We start from the raw sequence: 18,404 nt of genomic DNA on the forward strand, positions 1-18,404 counted from the left end.
ACACACGGACCTTATTAGTGGTTTTGGTCTTTCTTTCATTCTACTCATGCTTTTTTTAACTCTTACAGAAGGCAGTACACAAGTTGTTAGATACCCAAAAGGTGGTGTAAGCAAACAAACAAAATGTTTCATCTAGTCGAAAGCTTTAAAAAGATTTGTGTTCCGTTTAAAAAACGCTAAAAACGCATCTCTTCCGTCAACACTTCGCTGATTGATTTTTCCTAATTCTCTTCCCTTTCCTTCTTTAAAAAAAAGTAAAATAAAAAAAATACCCTTACTAACCTCACTATTCTTAGCTTTATATACTGTGCTAGGCTTTAATGGACTAGCACTTATGTATTTTGTGGCCTATGTTGTTATAATTGCTTCCAATGTTTCCTCATCTGTAAGTCGCTTTGGATAAAAGCGTCTGCTAAATGACTAAATGTAAATGCTTGATCGGAATCCATTTTGTTTGGAGTAGCACCCTAACCATACGATTTTGTATACTTCTCACAATACCATCCGTGATATTTACAGTAATGTCATAGAATTTCTTATTATATCTTATAAAGTAATTCTATTTCCAAGGTAATATATGCATAAACAGCCATTGCAGTATGCATGGCTCCCTATTTAAAAAACAAGTGTGTATATTGTGCACTGAGCAGTAGAAGAATTCTGTTCAACTGTGTCTTTTAAATGAGGTTTGTTTTTAGCAGTGACATGAAGCGGATTGGATTCAGCAATCCAGCGCTAATCTGGGACGGATGAATAAACCAAATGACTCAAATTCAAATGAAACAATGTCAATATGAGCCCCTGCCCAGAATGCAGAGGAGGGTGCCAAATCCGAAATAAAAGGAGTCCGGGAGAAAAGAGGATTTAGACGTGGACAGGAGAAAGAGGGAACTTTTTTGGAAGGGAGTCTTTGAAAATGTAGGACAGAAAATATAAAGATGTAATGGACTTGAATCGAAAGAACGCCAGAATGGAACGAAAGCAGAAAGGAGGTCTGTTTGAAACCGATAACCAGTGTGGTTAAGGTGAAATTTTCTGGTGTGCTCTAAAGTCGCCTTCAGATTGCTGCCAGATTTTACTGCGTTTGTTCACTCTCTTCCACACTCTCTCTCTCTCTCTCTCTCTCTCTCTCTCTCTCTCTCTCTCTCTCTCTCTCTCTCTCTGCCTCTCTCTGCTTTGTTCGCAACAATATTAAACTTGAGGCATTTTCAGTATTGTGTACACCTCATACAGGCCATTTTTTATTTTGCAGATATTTACATGCCAAATATGCGACTGTGGCATCATGTCATCATTTTTACATTAGAAAACACTCACAACGCCCACAGTCTCTTGCCAACAACAGTATACAAGCCTCATCTATACAGGGTCATTTGCTCATCTATTGTTCAGCAAATACACAAAGGTGTGAAGTGTAAATTCAGATATTTAAATTTCTCTTTCAAAACCAGCTGGTGTGGAGTCAAAAAGCATTTGCATATGTGTTGGATGTTGGGTTCACACACTGATCATTCAAGTGAATTCTATCCTCCAAACAAAAATGACAAAAAGTATCATAATGGTGTTTTGTAATTGTATCATTAACGTTGCTGAAAAGGTTTTAAAACAGCTTGCATTGTAAATAGCAGAAATACAGATAAAGTGTTTCTAAACAAAATGCCAAATAGCATGCATTATCTAAAGATCTCACTTTACAGAGGAAAATGATGATGTATTGAGATTAATCTCCACACATCCTATCTCAAGATCAAGTTTAAACCAGGTCATTATCCACAGCAGAATCTTAACACTATACGTGCTTTTGCACAGCTGTAGGTCTGGCTGTCTTTTATTGAAGACATCTACTGCCTACATATTGAATTAAACCGCCCATCACGTCTTCCACGCGCGTCCCCGCGCTAACTCTATGGTGCGTCGGAGCGCACGGGCGCACCCGGGTTTCCAATCCCTTGGACTAAAATTGAAACAAAACTTGGGGAATAAAAATCAAGGCTTTATTTCCACTTAAAATATTAGAGGAACAAAACATTTCACACGAGTTTAAGTGGGGAAAATGTCGTCTAAACCCGAAGCGACCCGTTCTGTTGTAGTGCGCATTGTGGAGAGCTCAGATTAGATTAGATTAGATTAAACTTTATTGTCATTACACACATACAAGTACAGTGTAAAGAAATGTAGTTTAGGTCTAACCAGAAGTGCAGTTAGCAAGTGCAGGATATACAGTTAGAATAAATACAGAATACAATATGAGAGAATATAATACAGTGGGCATGGACTATAAAAATATTTAGCAGTAGGTATATACTATGAACAATATACACAGATGGCTATATACTATGAACATTAATGTACAGGTGGGTATGAACAGATAATAATTTAGACTAAAATAGTGCAAGTGACTTAGGTATGCATAGATTATTGACATTGGCTATTAAAGTTGCAGTGCAATAGGTGAGTTAATGCAGTTGTTGAAGTTAATGCAGTTGTTAAAGTTACGGTGCAGTATACGAGTTAATGCAGTTAATAGGTTGCAGTCCAGAATATGGACTGCTATCTCAGCTATCCGCGTTGAGTTTTAAAGGGTCGCTTCTTTCAAAATTCGTATTTTTATCAGTGCGATATTTTTTCAAAGACTTCATGAAGGGGTTTGCGTCATTCCTTTTGGGTAGCTGAGATTATTTGCACCAGTTAACCAGTTAAACCAGTTAACTTGGTTTAGGAAAGATAAATCAATGTTTGTTTGATGATATGTGATAAGTTATAATGTTATGAATTAATACATTATATCATTTTTTACGGAAGATTATCCTAACCAAAATCTATTGGCGTGATGTTGCTATGTCCCCAGTTTTTAGCGCATAACTGATAATTTGCGATCAGAAACTTTTTGGGTCGTTGTATAAAAATGTTATTTGCTAAATTGTTTAAATAATTATATGTAAAAATGTAGTGTTTGCCTTTAAGTTAACATTATTTTATTTATTAATGCTCACCTCACCTTGATCAGATGTCAGCAAAGATCATTTGTATTTAGTCATTCTTGACCAACACCAGAAGATCTCAAGGGTTCCTCCCCAGTATTGTGGATTGCGCAGAGGTACAATACAACATAAATCTCGCTTGTCTACCGGTGTAAAGGTCTCTATTTCACCAAGTGTTGATATTCAACTCGTTTCGGCAGATCTTGGGTTAATTCTCCAGTGCGAGAGCTGGATAAAACGATGGATGTACACGATCCACGCACAGTGCGCTTTACGCACTGACAGACACTGTGAGCATTTGTTTGTCTATTTAATCAGAAGCAGAAGATTCAAGAGGACTGTTTATAAGTTTAAAAGTCAAACATCAAAATGTGGATAATTGTGATGTGGATATTTGAAGTTTTGCCTGGTATTTCAGTTATAGCACAGGTAAGAAAATAATTTATCCATCGTTACAGTAAATATTCATGCGTAATGATGTATATTGTAAACTAAACATATAGAAGAACTGGTATTTTGTATTGTGTACTTGGTATTTTTGCCATTTTTATTTGAAGTAGAAAAGCCATCCTTTAAATGTTTGCTTAATGTTCGACAGATCTATTGACTATCATCATAAAATGGGATGTTAAATGGTTGAATATTTAAATTCTGATAATCGTATTTCTCTGACATTTACAACATTGCTATGCTGAATGAGAACTTAACATATTATTTTGTAAAGTAGTCCTCACCTTATGAACATAAAATTCATCATTGACAAAACGCTGTGCACATTTTATTTTGCTTAAAATTTCACTCAAACCTCGTCATGATACCTGGTGCATTTACAACTTCATGAAACCTTAAAATCGTCTGTTCTCGCCCTTTACATCTGATTTTTGTTTGTGGCCAGCATGTGGACCCCGAGGTGGGCTTAACAGCTCAGGAACAAGTCCTCCTGTTGTACGACATCAAACTTCAGTGCCTTCAGAACATCTCAGAACACATTCACCCCAACGGTAAGACCCCATCTGTGGATTCTCTAAATTTCTATAAAACCAAATCTTTTTGTGATGTTCAGTATCATTTGTATGTAATATCCGAGCACATCGAGATGAATGATTCTCATTCTTACTGAAACCCATGAAGGTCCTTTATTGATTTGTTTATTTGTCAAAGCCTTTTAATTATGAACTGCATCTGATGCAAATCCATGGAACAGACTGTCACATCTGAGTCTGTTCAGATGAATTATTTAACACAATCTGAATCACATTCAATTCAACCGAATCTTTTGTTTTTTGTTTAGTTGTCGGCTCATTTGTTTGTCCATCTGTCAGTTTGTTATCTTTATTTAGACACTGAATTATTTAACAGCCACATAGTTTTGTGTGTCGAAAAGGTCTTGCATATATTTGGGGTCTAAAAGTGTAAGACCCCTTGCAAAAATGTTTACCGTATGAGGTATGACACAAACACTATCAGTTTACTAATCTGAGTATACAACTGTTTGGAAGTATTTAGAAGGTCTATCTTTTGTTTCAATGCTGCACGCTTCAAGCTGGCGTGCACTTCGCACGTTTGTGCAAAACCTCATGGTTTATAAGATCTCGGCATGGTTTGGAAATGTTCCAGAATAGTTCATTTTAGATGCGAATATATCTGGAGCTAACATGGTCACAAATTTGCTTTGAAATATTTTTTGCATCTCAACATTGCTGTCCTCACTCGAAGGATGATTGGGTACAGAGGGTCATCGATCGCGGTTGTTATCGATTAACAGTCACCTTTAAAGTCGGCCGTATTTAATTATAACAACGCTCGCAGGCTCGCTTTCATCTGATCGCATCGGATTGATTTTTACAATTAATGACATAATGATGGTCACAGTTTATTCAATGCAAATGCGCAGCTGTCCTTCGGCTGAAGGGTATCCAAACATTGTAGGTTTAAATACTCAGTTTGTAGTGGATGGACAGGATTTATCTTAAATCTGACCTAGAACACCATCACCATCCATCCGATGTGGCTTTTTGTGATGTCACAGATTGTAGCAGAATCCATTAGTGACTGTGTTGTTGTGTTTACAGGATGACGCACGATGTTTTCCAGAACAGTTTTCCTGTTTATCATCATCACGCATTAGGGTTCATCATTTTCCGCACGTTACCCGATTGTGTGACCAGGCATGCCGAAGTAAGATTCCGTCTGAATTAGGATGCTGAGGCAGGTCCGACGGCGGAACTTTGCAGATGATTGGACCACACATGAGCGATCAGAACTTTGATGATGAGAGAGAATGAGATGGGTTTGCACGGACGCAGTCTGTCCAAACCATATGCACTTAGTGTCTGATAATCTCACACATGGCTGTATTATATCAGAAGTGTTTCTGTAAAAAGTAAGCTATGTTGAAGAGCAGGTAAACGGTGATAATTATAGGTGTAAACGGTGTCTTGGGTGGTTGCTTTTTGCCCCGAGTCAAGGGTCCAAGTTTGTTTCTCCTTTACTTAACGGGGAAAATCTAGTTTCATAGATAACGTAATGGCATACATTAAGAGCTTATTAGCCTACAACTTTTGCCTCTCTATCGTCATCTCTGGTTGAAGCATAAAATTGCAGGTTACTTTAAATTTATCTGATTGACGTCTTATCGAACTTTTATGACTATGACGTTTTTTTAAATATTTTTATACATTGTAACATTGTAAACATGAAAGCTATACATTTTCTTTAGTTTGAAGACATTTGCTAATCATTATTGAATTTAGTGAGACTGAATGCTGTCGCTAACATTTTCCATGGCGACTTTAATACACTAACTGGTGTTAATAATCCACCTCTAATGCAGGAAAATAATGAATAAAAATCCTTTGTTATTATGCAGACTCAGCAGAGGAATATTTAATTGCTTTGGGGTTTGCCATTTCATAGTTTAGGAAAGTTGAGTTCTCTGTTATGTATCATTTGGGCATTCGTGTCTCCTAAGATTCTTTAGAAAAAGACAAATCCAAGCAAAACGAATACTCAGTCGATGACTCTTGTATAGAGCTAAAAGCATAAAGCTTGGTCTTTTGATCAAAATCTTTGAGTTGACATCTTTGACTTTCCATTTCAAACCTTGTTTCTTGACATCCACTCATCTTGTTGATATCTCTTTCAATTCTATTTGTGTCATTAAAAACATCACACTGAAGGTTTGCAGATGGTCGCCTGAGGTCGGATGTTCCACAGATGCTTCAAAGCAATCATACAGTACAGTAGATGTGTGAAAAATGACATCTGTGAGTGTTTAACATTGACCTGATGGTTTTTATCTCAGAGATGATTGAAGACGGCAGTATAGATGTTTCAAGACTGAAGAGGCTAGACTAAATGATCTTCGTGGTTCCCTCTTTCCCTCTAAATAATGTGTCTGAATAAATAGCATCACTTTCTTGTAGCGCCATGGATCCTGTCCCCTCCTTTGAGGGAATTGACCGGTCGCTGAGTTCTTCCATACAAGGACCTTGCCCTTTTCCCACACATGTTTGCGGGGGTCAGATCAATGTTTTTACGGAACACCTGCACTTAAGATTCGAAAAAAGATTGAATCAATAAACCGGATGGAAAGAGGAAACAGTCAAAGGATTATTGTTTTGCGAAATGGAAGTGCTATGACGAAAGCATCTCAAACATACAGCCAGGACTTTGGCTTTTAAAGTTTTACCAAAAAGTAAACTTTACATTAAACATTAAATTAGAGAAGCCAAGATCACAGGAGAATGTAGATGGACCACCTAGGGAATGATATTATTAAACACATTCCTCAAGACTAAAGAAAAGCTTTATTGCTCCGAGACTTACAATGCAATTTCAGGTTTTATTTAAAGTTGCAATCAGTAACTTTTGCCTCTGTATCGCCCTCTTGGCTTGATACAAAAATGGCGTAGAATACGTTTACGTTGGTTGAAAGTTGGCTCACAGTTGGGAATTGAACACCACTTTTTTATGGACTTGTCAAAAAAGTTATCAATTTTTAGATGTCAATTTCTGATTTGATTTGTTTTCATTTGTTTTGAACAATGTGCTTTGTTGTGATAGTGCTTTACACATTTTGTGCGCAGATGAGATATGTTCTCCAGGATGGGATGGACTGGTTTGTTGGCCTCAGGGATCTCCGGGAACAGTCACCAAAGTGCCATGCCCCAGCTATGTCTATGACTTCAACCACAATGGTACATTTCACAGATGCCTTCGAAATCGATCGTGGTTTGAATTTCTGTTTGAACCGTCTTTCATCTTCTCTTAGGGTTTACCTACCGTCAGTGCAACTTGAATGGATCTTGGGTCTTGGTGGAGAACAGGACTTGGGTCAACTATTCAGACTGCCTACGCTTTCTGGCTCCTGGCATTGGAAAAGGCAAAGTAAGTAAAGATGACCGTAGAAACAACTTGGTAGCTTTATAATATTTTTTTCGTGGTCATCTGGGACAGTTTCTGTGGCTGTGAAATCTGAAAAGCTGTCAATCATTTGATGACTCATAAACCTTAATGACAAACTACTTTCTTTTGTTTTTAGAGGGACTTCTTTGAACGTCTACACATCATGTACACCGTCGGCTATGCCGTGTCGTTCAGCTCCCTGCTAATCGCAATTTTTATCATCGGGTACTTCCGGTAAGTAAACACTAGGTGTGTTTTCTCAACCAGCGGATTTAGAAACCTACAAAGCGTGCTAAGATAGTACACTTGTTCACGCACAAGTGCTTGGCGTTCAAGAGTTTGGGCATGTCGAATCAGACAGTCTGGAGTCTTCATCTTTAAAGATCTTCAGACGGTAAATTTACTGTAGGGTTCCCCGAAGATTATTGCCTATTACTGAACAACTTGTTCTTTGGTTTTATTAATTAAAGCTCTTAAAAAATTTTTTCGGTAGTCTTGACCCACAGTCTTGAAAAAATATAGAATATACTTTTTAAGGGATTGTGAAACTGGTTGAAACCAGAATATAAAAGACAGACGGACAAATCCAGTTGTGATTTCAGTTTAGTGTTTTAATTAAAAAAACTTCAAAAACAGCACCTACACGCTAAAATAAGAAATTCTACATGTTTAAGCTGGTATCCTAGCATTAATTCTCGATCTCTACATCCCCCTCAGGCGTCTACATTGCACTCGAAACTACATCCACATGCATCTATTTGTGTCCTTCATGCTCCGCGCGGTCAGCATCTTCATAAAAGACAAGGTGGTGTATGCCAACGGCGTGGTACAGGAGTACGACACCATGCTGATGGACAACATCAGCACCATCTCCATCTCTCCCCTCGACAAGACTCAGTATGTGAGTGTGCCGAGTTAAACCCAGTTAATGAGTTTCATTTCGATTTCATTACTTTGAAACGTGGCGCGAGGCTCGACAAGCTAGTTTAGCTCAAATGAATTTAATTGGTTCGCGTTAACTTAAATTAAGTTAACTTTTGTAGTATTGGTGGATGTTCACTTGAGACTTCTTGAGTCAATTAAGTTTTCTTCGTTCTTGAGGGGTTCCTGTTGCACAGTTGGCAGACCGTGATGCTAGTTATGAGTTCTGACATGCGCACAATGTAAGAAAAGAAGCTACAGTGTATATTTTAATTTACGTTAAATCAACTTTAGATTAATCATAAAAGATTAAGGCTTTCCGATTGGACGAATACTCATGATTTGACGTTTCTCATTGGCCGAATCCAATGTTCTGTGTATTTCCAGGTTGGCTGTAAGATTACCGTCCTCTTCTTCATCTACTTCCTCGCCACCAACTATTACTGGATCCTAGTGGAGGGCTTGTACCTTCACAGCCTCATCTTCATGGCTTTCTTCTCCGAATCAAAGTATCTGTGGGGTTTCACCCTCATAGGTTGGGGTGAGTTTACGTGTAAGATCACAGTGTAAGATCAGCCGTTGTTTTTCTTCGGTCGTTGTTAGCTTTGGCCTGCCCAGGTGCAGACTGTCGCAGCCATTCCATTTGCTTTTCATTGAGGTGGTATGACTTATTTTCAGCCTTGTTTGTTTCCGGGTTTACGTCTGATGAGTAATAATCGGCAGGCGAGCCAGACATTGCCATTCAACCAAAGACGAATATATGGGGCGGGCTAGATGTTTAACCAATGGGGCACTTGTTGGGGGGAAAAATTCACATCCCCCTTTAAATTCTAAAGACCCTATTCAGAAAATGACAACTGCACTTCTCATGTCATTCCTTAATGACTTCATAAATTTGTCAACGATTAAAAAGAGAATTAAGAACATGTTTTTGTGCATGTTTGGTGCATTAAAGTAAAAAAATCCTTTCATCTTCTAATTTGTCGCTCCGCAGGTGTGCCAGCGCTCTTCGTATCAACCTGGGCTGTCGTCAGGGCAACGCTCGCAGACGTGAGGTGAGCTTTGTCTGATGATGCTCTTCACCATGCCTTCTGTCACGAGTCCGGCTTCGGTGTTATAAAAAACGTATACCTTTTAGTGTAACACCATAACAGAACTCTTATTGTAGACTAACATCCCAACCCCAACCATTCACCTTAAACTACCTTCCATCTTTTTACAAACCAACAAAGACAGTACTTTGTCATTTCTTTTTCTTGGAGATGTCCCCACACAGATAGAAATACGTTCACGTACGGCTCGTCAAAGTTTTGGGCCTCTGGAAATTCAAGATCTCTCATTCACTTCAGATAACATTTCTCTTCACCTCTCTCTAAGGTGCTGGGAGCTGAGCGCTGGAAATATCAAATGGATATACCAGGTTCCCATCTTGACAGCAATTGGGGTGAGTCGCTCGCTAGTCTCGCAAGAGACTGAAAGTTACACAAAAAGAAAAGTATTTCATGTCACCAAGCTTCACATATACTGTAAACTTCATCGAAGAAGAACAAGCATCCTAAATACAGCGCTAACCCCTGGTTTCAACGTGATTTCCACATGATGCTCATTAAACAGGTTGTTAGCGTCCTTTTATCCAACGAGTCGATTTGGATTGCGTTGACACGCGCTCACCGATCGAGATCGTCCACTTATATTTATCTGGTGGATGGGGCAGATGGAGACACCATGCTGTTAATTATTAGCTTTGCTAACCGGTTCTCTTGCTAATGGAGCTGTGATTTTAAAAAGAAATGAAGCCTTTCACGGCAGAAAAGCTGTAATTATGATGTGACAAAACACAAATGCGTGTTTTGCGTCCGTCAGCACAACTTCAATTAGGAACAAACACAGCGACAAATTTGGACGTGAGCGTTTATAGCGGATCATTTCTATGGGCTATTTTACAATGTCCAAACATGGTGAAATCATCTGCTATCATTTCTGAAAATTCTTTACAGCCTTTATAGCTTTTCTTTTACATTTTGGGGGAGAAATGGCCAATGTCCTGCTACGGATAGATTAATAGCTGTTTTATGATTTCTAAATTTCGCTTAAAATGAAATAATCCTGACAAAAATAGTGTTCTCAGAGAAATGATGCAAAGTTGAAGCGATATTTGCTTTGATTGTTTTGTTTTCTTCAAATGTCATGTTTCATTTCATCTCAAGCTGGTTCTTCAGAAACGGTCTCCTTGGTAACCAAGTTACTTTTAAAGACTTCATCGTTGGTCGTGGCAAATATGAAACCACAACAGGCATTAATGATGAACAGATTAGATCAATCATATTCTCATTATAAATATTTAAATAATTAATTATAATTTCATACTTTTTTTCTTGTCAAAGTTATCAAATGTAATATCGTTCAGAATGTTTTCTTTCATATTTTGACCGAGTACTCTAGATCTGGACACAGACAAAATAAATAAATAAGAATGCATTATAGAAATTTCCCTTTAGTTATAGAAGTACCCTCTCAGTGATAGATTTTCAAAAAAAATAGACATTTACTATCAATTTCTCTTCCTTGTAGCTGAATTTCATTCTGTTTGTGAATATCGTACGAGTCCTGGCCACCAAGATCCGAGAAACGAATGCAGGGAGGTACGACACGTGCAAACAGTACAGGTGAGTGCTGGAAATAACCGTTACACTGATTCGTGACCTTGTGATAAGGTTTGTGCCATACGCCTCATATTAAATCGTGATGGTAAACAAATCTGGATTCGTTGCATGTGTTGTTTTATAATATAAGCTGTCACATCAGCTTGGGATTACGTGATGAACTTCCCACCAGCCCATGCCGTGGCTTCATAATGTTTCGCTGTGTGTTTGGACTTCACTGGGGAGTTACTGTACATCAGAAAGTGCTGTAATGTCAGGAAACAGAGAGAGAATTTTGAAGTGGTTGAGAGAGATAGAAGTGTGCTACCATGATACTGCTTTCGTTAAAAGTCTCCCTCTGGGTTTAAAACTCATGGTATGTCCTCATCTAGCTCGAGAGTGGGACAAACTCCAATACTGTATCTTCAGAAATCCTCTTATGTACTGTAACTCCCTGCTGCCTATAGCAATGATAATAATATAATGTATTTGCGTTGAGGCTTAGTTTTGCTTAATGATGATCGAAACTACAAGTGTATGTTTTTTGAAGAAGATGCAATTGCAGAAATAACAGTATTGCATTGTGGTTCCTGGCGTGTTGCTAAGTGTATTTAAATATTTGCATTTAACAGATTCAAAGTGACTCACATTGAATTAAATGACGGAATCAATCCCACAACCGCGGTGCCGGTAGTGCAAAACTACCAGTTGAGCTAAAGTTTTTTTGTATGGTTGTTAGAACATTAGTGTGTTTGTAAGGGCTGTTGTGGTGTTAGTAAATGTTTGCTACTTGTTTCTGGGTGGTTGCTAGAGCATTAATATTTGTTTGGTAGCATATTCTAGGTGGTTGGTATGGCTTGCTAGTATTTTATGGGTGGTTGCTAAAGCATTCATCTGTTTTGCGTGATTGCTAGGGCATAAAGCGTGTTATAGGTGGCTACTATATGAAGGTAAACCAGTAGCAAAACTTGAGAGCATGTAAAGTATTTGTTGAAGGTATTTGTTACTTAGTTCATTGTGAAAACTTGAGAATGTTGAGATTTGCCCTGAAAAATAGTCACAAATGTGTAAACTGGCATACATTGGCAGATACAAATGCATTGCACATATATACACGTTTTCCTAGATTCAGATTTGAGTTGCAACCACAAATCTACAACCTCTCAAACCTGTCACAGCATTTTCAAATCTTCCCGCCTTGACTTTTGCTACTACTTTAAACCCGTTGCAAAACTAACTAATGCACTTGAAAACTCAGAGGCGCGAGAAGGAGTGGCAAATTATGGGGTCATGTGGCTGAGAATAAAATCTATACATATAAAATCTACATTCTCCCAAGTTTTGCTACTGATCTACCTTCATACTACAATGGCATAAGGTTACATATGTGTTTTTGCAAGTGTTTTCTGTGTGGATTCTAGGACATTACCCTGATAGCGCACATACATCTGGGAGACGTCTACATTTACACATTCAATATGTATTTTTGCAATACCTCTTTGAAATGTCTTTCAGATATTATATAGACATCTAGAAGATGTTAGATGTCTATAAGATATTTATGACTGGAATGTGAGTAAAACTGCCTTTTCTAAGATGTTTTTACACCGCAGATATTTTTCAAATGTGCAGATCTGTCGCAGACATCTTACAGATGCTATCTGGGTAGTGTGGTTGTTAGGGCTTTATTGAAGCAAGTGTTGTGGGTGGTTGCTTGAGCGATAGTAGGTCTTTGCACTTGTTTTCTGTGTGGTTGCTAGGGTACTTTGTTTTCTAGGTGGTTGCTAAGGCAGTAATGTGTTCTGGTTGGTTGTCAGGACTTTAGTAAATATTTACTAGTGTGTTGTGGGGGGTTGCTAGTGCAATGCTAATCATGCAAGTGTGTTCTGGGTGGTTCTTGGGTTGTTACTAGGGGTTTACTAGTGGGCGGTTGCTAGGGAATTATAGTGTGTTCTGGGTGGTTAGGGCATTGGTAAGTTACTCTGGGTTATCTATTGTGTTCTGGGTGGTTGTTAGCATGATCTGAGTGGTAAAAATTTAAAGTAAATACGCATCCTGTAAATTATTGGATTCAACTTTATGATCATTATGCAAAATTTGAATACAAGCAAATTAATTGCACATAAGAAATATGCACATAAAATAGATGCATCACACTAAGATTAAACATACAGTTTATCAGAAGCACTGGATTTTAACTCTACTTGGGTTTTATAACCTCATGTGAAATTTTAGGCAGGCAGTTAGTCATTAATTACTTTCCAGATGAACGAGCACAGTCAGTCTTTTTACTATTAATGAGAGTAAGACCTGTGCTCTGAACTTAAAGTAATGAAGCGATTTACATTTCATTACATCTCATCACAGATTTGCTGTTTCCTCTGCTGTCCATAACATTTCATCTGATTTTGTCAAAACAGACTTTAAACCGGACTCAACCAGCCATGTTTTACTTGAGTAATAATCAGGGAGAAAGACTTTTGGCTCTAATTTCACTCCATAATTTTGTTCTGTAACAGTTTTTCTAGAGGTTAAAATATTTTTTTCTATTATTTTCTGTCGCTCTACAGGAAGCTGGCTAAATCCACGCTAGTCTTGGTTCTGGTGTTCGGTGTGCATTATATTGTATTTGTGGGGATGCCGCACACGTTCACCAGTCTCGGTTGGGAGCTCAGAATGTACTGTGAACTCTTCTTTAATTCTTTCCAGGTAAGTCACGTTACTCCCGCTGAACATTCAATGAAACTGTCGTGGGAGGGGGTAGGCATTTTTTACATTTTCTAACGCGTATGAATGCTGAGTTTGTCGTTCGTTTCTAATATCCATGTAATTGCTTTGCTGGCGTGACAAATAACTAATAATTTGTATTGCAAGCACATAGGCATCTTGTCAGCCGACGGTGGAAAGATAGGAAATTTCCACATGGGATCAATATAGTGTTTGTCTGTTCAAATCTGTCACTTCTTGATACCTTCCTTCTGAAATAAAATGATAACAAAAACTGGAAATGAAAACTATGGTAAATTTACAATAAACAAACGTCTACCTTGCTCTTAATATGATGTGTATGATGGTTGCCTGACGTGTGCTTATCTTCTAGTGTGTGTCGTGATAGGTTGTTTCCACTTGTCTTTCTCACCGATGTGTGTTGCTCTGTTTCAGGGATTTTTCGTGTCCATTATCTACTGCTACTGCAATGGAGAGGTGAATATAAAACTGCTCACGCTAAACTCACACTCATTCATAGTCAAGACGGCTGTGTTGTTTCTGACAATGCACCAGGGAAATATTGCATCAAGATGAAGTATTAAAACAGTAAACTTTCATTCTGAAATCTCAATATCACCTTGCACCTGCAATGCAATGTTTTGACATATGCAAATGTAGACCTTAAAGGGATATTTCACCACCAAATCAAAATTGTCCCATTGTTTTATTCACCCTAAAGGCATCCTGACTGAATATGTGTTTCTTCTTGAAGAATAATGCAATTATTAAGTAAATCCATGCCTTTGTTTAAGAGAAATATCCATATTGACCCGCTATTTACATCGATGTCTAGTTTCCGTCATCTCTCGAATGGGTGTGAACCAGAGGCTTGTTTATCCGGCAAATGACGGTGACGAAAGCTCTCGCCAGAGTTGACATTATCCTTTTTGAAGAAAATGTAAAATGTAGCGTTTGTCCCGGGAACTTGTGACACGCTTGCGTCATCTGATGGTTCACGCAATTTGATGACGGAATCTAGACATCAACGTTAATAGCTGTCAATACGGATATTTCTCATAAACAAACGCATTGATTCGCTTCAGAAGACCTTTGTTTGGACCACGGAGCCGTGTCGAGCAGTTCATTGATCGATAGATGCACTTTTTGGAGCTTCAGAAAGTCAACCCCCATTCACTCCCATTCCACCGCTTGGAAGTAAAATGATACGTGGTATTATAACTCCGACTGCACAATTCTTCAAGAAGGAAACCATATTTAGCTAGGATGCCTTGAGGGTGAGTAAAGCACGGGAAATTTGGATACAAGGATGAAGTACCGCTTTAAGATTTTAGTTTTAAATTTACAGCCTGTCATTTATTTCTGTTTCTCCTCAGGTCCAGACTGAAATACGTAAAACATGGCTCCGCTGGACGCTCGCGTTTGACTGGAAAGGTCCTGTAGCTCTGGCTAACTATCGCTACGGCTCGGTTCTGAACAGCAGCGGCACCAGCGTCCAGTCCCAGCTGACATCTGTGACCCACAGCTCCGCCCTACTCACCAGCAGGGTGTACCGTTGCGGAGGTCGACCCAACGTTACCTCTTTCGTACACGCCACACACATACACACCACCTTGCCGGGTTACGTCTTCAGTCACTCAGATATTGAGAGCCTGCCGCCTTCGATTCCCGAAGAGATCGATGAAGACGCCAAACAGATCGATTACATCACCCTCAAAGAGCACAGTAAAGGACATGACATCACTGTACGACAGGAAGCCCTCAGCATTTGTTTCGAGGAGATTGGACAAAGTTCGAATGATGTTACACTTGGGGAAGCAGGTGAGGATGCTAACAATGTCATGAAGAGGGACGATAATATCACACCTACAGAAAAAGCCAAAGGCAGGGACGACAAGCACTCTTTATCGTTTAGATATAACAGTTTAGATCAGGATAATGAGGAAGTGCTCTAACATGTGTTCAGATAGTAAAAATTCCACAAGACTTCAATAATAACTTGAAAATTTTACAGGATGCCACAGAATGCCAGTCACAGTGATTCGTGCTTTATAATGCATGAGATGTTTGGTTGACCTCGCGTGACATATGTTGAGATTTGTGTTGACGTACTTTGCCTTTTTTCTGGACTTTTCCAGTTAGCATCATTGCACTGGTGTGCGAAATCGCTTTTGTGGTTAAGTTTGTTAAGCTGTTAATGCGCTAAAGTGTCACGTGTATGTTGTATTGTTTTTTATTTTATTTATATGTTTGTTTTAAGGAGTGAGATTTATTTTAAAACACAGGCAAATGTTTGTAAGAAACTAACTTCGTACTTGTGACAATTTCGCTAAACGTTTTATTTATCGTTTTTTCGCTATTCGTTTTTACGAATGATTTATCTTAAAGCTGCAATCTGTAATTTTGCGTCTTTATCGGTGTCTGTTTTTGGAACACTATAATTATGCGAAGTAACCTGCAATTTTTTAACATCGGTTGAAGTCCAACTATGTCGGACTGACATTTCCATCGAAATGGGTTTTGAAAAGTAATTGTTAATGTACTTGCTCAATAACTGACTTTTGTTTCTTTTTAACCAAACAAAGTTACGGGTTGCAGCTTTAAACAAGTTCACTTGGACTTACTTAACACGCACGTTTCAATTGTACAGAAAAATGGTTTCTTATATTGTTTTCTTTTTTGTGCATTGCTGTTTCATAAAACGGTGTAATAAAGGAACTAAAACGTACATGTACTGACATTTGAACATTTATTCCACAGCGACTGCATTTTATCACGAAATCATCCGAAAAACTTGACCTTTATTATATCTCAGTAACTGTAGAGTGTTATTTCAGCAGCTATATTTGAACAAATTATTGCAGCTCGGAAATAGCAATGCCAAGTCGTGGGTTTGATCCCAGGGGATTGCACATACTAAGAAACAAATGTATAGCATTACACAATGTAAGTCGCTATAAGCGTCTGCCAAATGCATTAATGTAAATGTAATGTTATGTAAAATACCAACGGAATACAGACATGTGGAAAACTGCAGATACAGTAGATCGCAATGAATGGCTTTAATAAATAATTAATAAAGAAATTAAACTGAAGGAAAAATTTGCCCGTACAGATATTACAGTGACACAACCTTCCTCAACGGGCTGCTGTTGAATCGCAAATTCATTTATTCTCCAAATTATTATTTCAAACCTATATGACTTCATTCTTCTGCTTGTAACACAAAGGAAGATATTTTGAAAAATGTTGGTAACCAAACAAAATTTTACCCCATTCACTTTCATTGTATGGACACAAAACCACAGAGAGATTCTCAAAAGATCTTCTGTGTCCAAAAGATGAATGAAACAAACAGATTTCACTCTCTTAGATTTCTCTACACTCAAATTTGCCAGGATGCCCAAAAATATGACATTTCTGTATAAACTTCATTTCTCGTCTATCTTTTCGATCTTTAGGTTTTTGTTTTATAACATTCTGACTGTATGCAAATGATCTCATTTGCATCAACACTGGAGCATCACGCTCCAAACCGAGAATCCATTCTTTCAGTCAAATCTATTCAATTATCCCAATTACGCTCGAAATAAAATGCCATATATACAAATGTTGATTTGTCTCCCGTGGAACATCCAGAAACGCCTCAGGCCTTTTGTACACCGTTTTCAAACGCCATGTCTTTTCTTCAAAGGAAATGTAAAATGATGAACTTTAATGATGCCCATTGATACGACCTGGTGACGGAATAGCAGCCTCGTGTTGTTTTCTATGTAGCCTACCCTTTATAGATCCCCTCCGAGTCCCTAATCTTACGTGTTTCTGTCGCCATTAGCGAGTGCATAAATGCTGCTCGTCCCACTTACCCCCATTGCCGCTTTTAAACTTTCCATTTCCTGTCCTTATTAGTCATAAAAGCAAGTTTAGCAGATGACACCGTTGTTAATGGGCCTCATGTGTACAAGCTTTCAATGCTTTTTTTCTCAGCGCAGACCTCTGGGCTACTTCGCTAGGTCTGTATTAAAAATATAATTCCACATTCATGTATTCTTTTAACCTTAAAGCTGCTCGACTGTAATTGCTCAAACTTTTAGTTGAATGACTTGTTCCCACACAATCTGTGAAAAAAATGAACAGCGAATTCTCTGAGGCGGTTGAGGACGTCGCATTTTCCTCGGCAGCATGTGCACAAAATTGTTGTTGTTTGCCGTGATGTCCAACCATCCTTGATGTCCTCTATTTCTGGTCGCCACACCATCATATTAACATGTTCAATGATGCCTTCAAAACCCTGTCAGAATAAAATAATTAGACATATAAGTGGTCTGATGATATTTTGACTACAGTCAGCTTATTGTTCGGCTTTGGATTTGTTTCTGTTGTACTAGTGTTGTGATGTCGGACGTCAAAGATCAAGGGGAAGCAGGTGGGCATTGGGGATATGATGAGGGGTTCCTGAATGAATCTGATGAAAATGGATGGTAATGAGTCAAACAAGCCTAGTGGCATGAAAATCAATACGGGTCTTCGGAGACGGCGCGTCGCTTGTTTTCGGTTGTTTGAATGTGATGTTCTTTGTCGAGCTGATCTAATGAGAGGTTAAACGCAGTTCCACTTAACACAGCCTAGTTCTTGTTTATCTCAAAATTAAAATGAATTTAGTCCACTTGATGTGCTTCCAATCTCATATCAACTTTTACAAGTGGAATGGAAAAAATACACAAGT

The 18,404-nt window shown here is 38.4% G+C and overlaps 1 protein-coding gene across 1 annotated transcript; it reads left to right on the forward strand.

Annotated features, from left to right (window-relative positions):
* Positions 1 to 3,350: 3,350 nt before the first annotated feature.
* Positions 3,351 to 15,633, forward strand: pth2rb (parathyroid hormone 2 receptor b; the record flags this gene model as incomplete). The annotated part of the gene is made up of 13 exons (XM_079471929.1): positions 3,351 to 3,410; positions 3,877 to 3,982; positions 7,070 to 7,180; positions 7,255 to 7,370; positions 7,525 to 7,622; positions 8,106 to 8,289; positions 8,697 to 8,850; positions 9,304 to 9,364; positions 9,687 to 9,753; positions 10,881 to 10,975; positions 13,522 to 13,660; positions 14,114 to 14,155; positions 15,055 to 15,633. 13 exons carry the CDS (start codon positions 3,351 to 3,353, stop codon positions 15,631 to 15,633), a joined length of 1,812 nt encoding a protein of 603 aa, XP_079328055.1.
* Between the last annotated feature and the right edge of the window lie 2,771 nt (positions 15,634 to 18,404).

The sequence above is a fragment of the Barbatula barbatula genome, assembly GCF_947034865.1.
Source record: "Barbatula barbatula genome assembly, chromosome: 13".
Taxonomy (NCBI): Eukaryota; Metazoa; Chordata; class Actinopteri; order Cypriniformes; family Nemacheilidae; genus Barbatula; species Barbatula barbatula.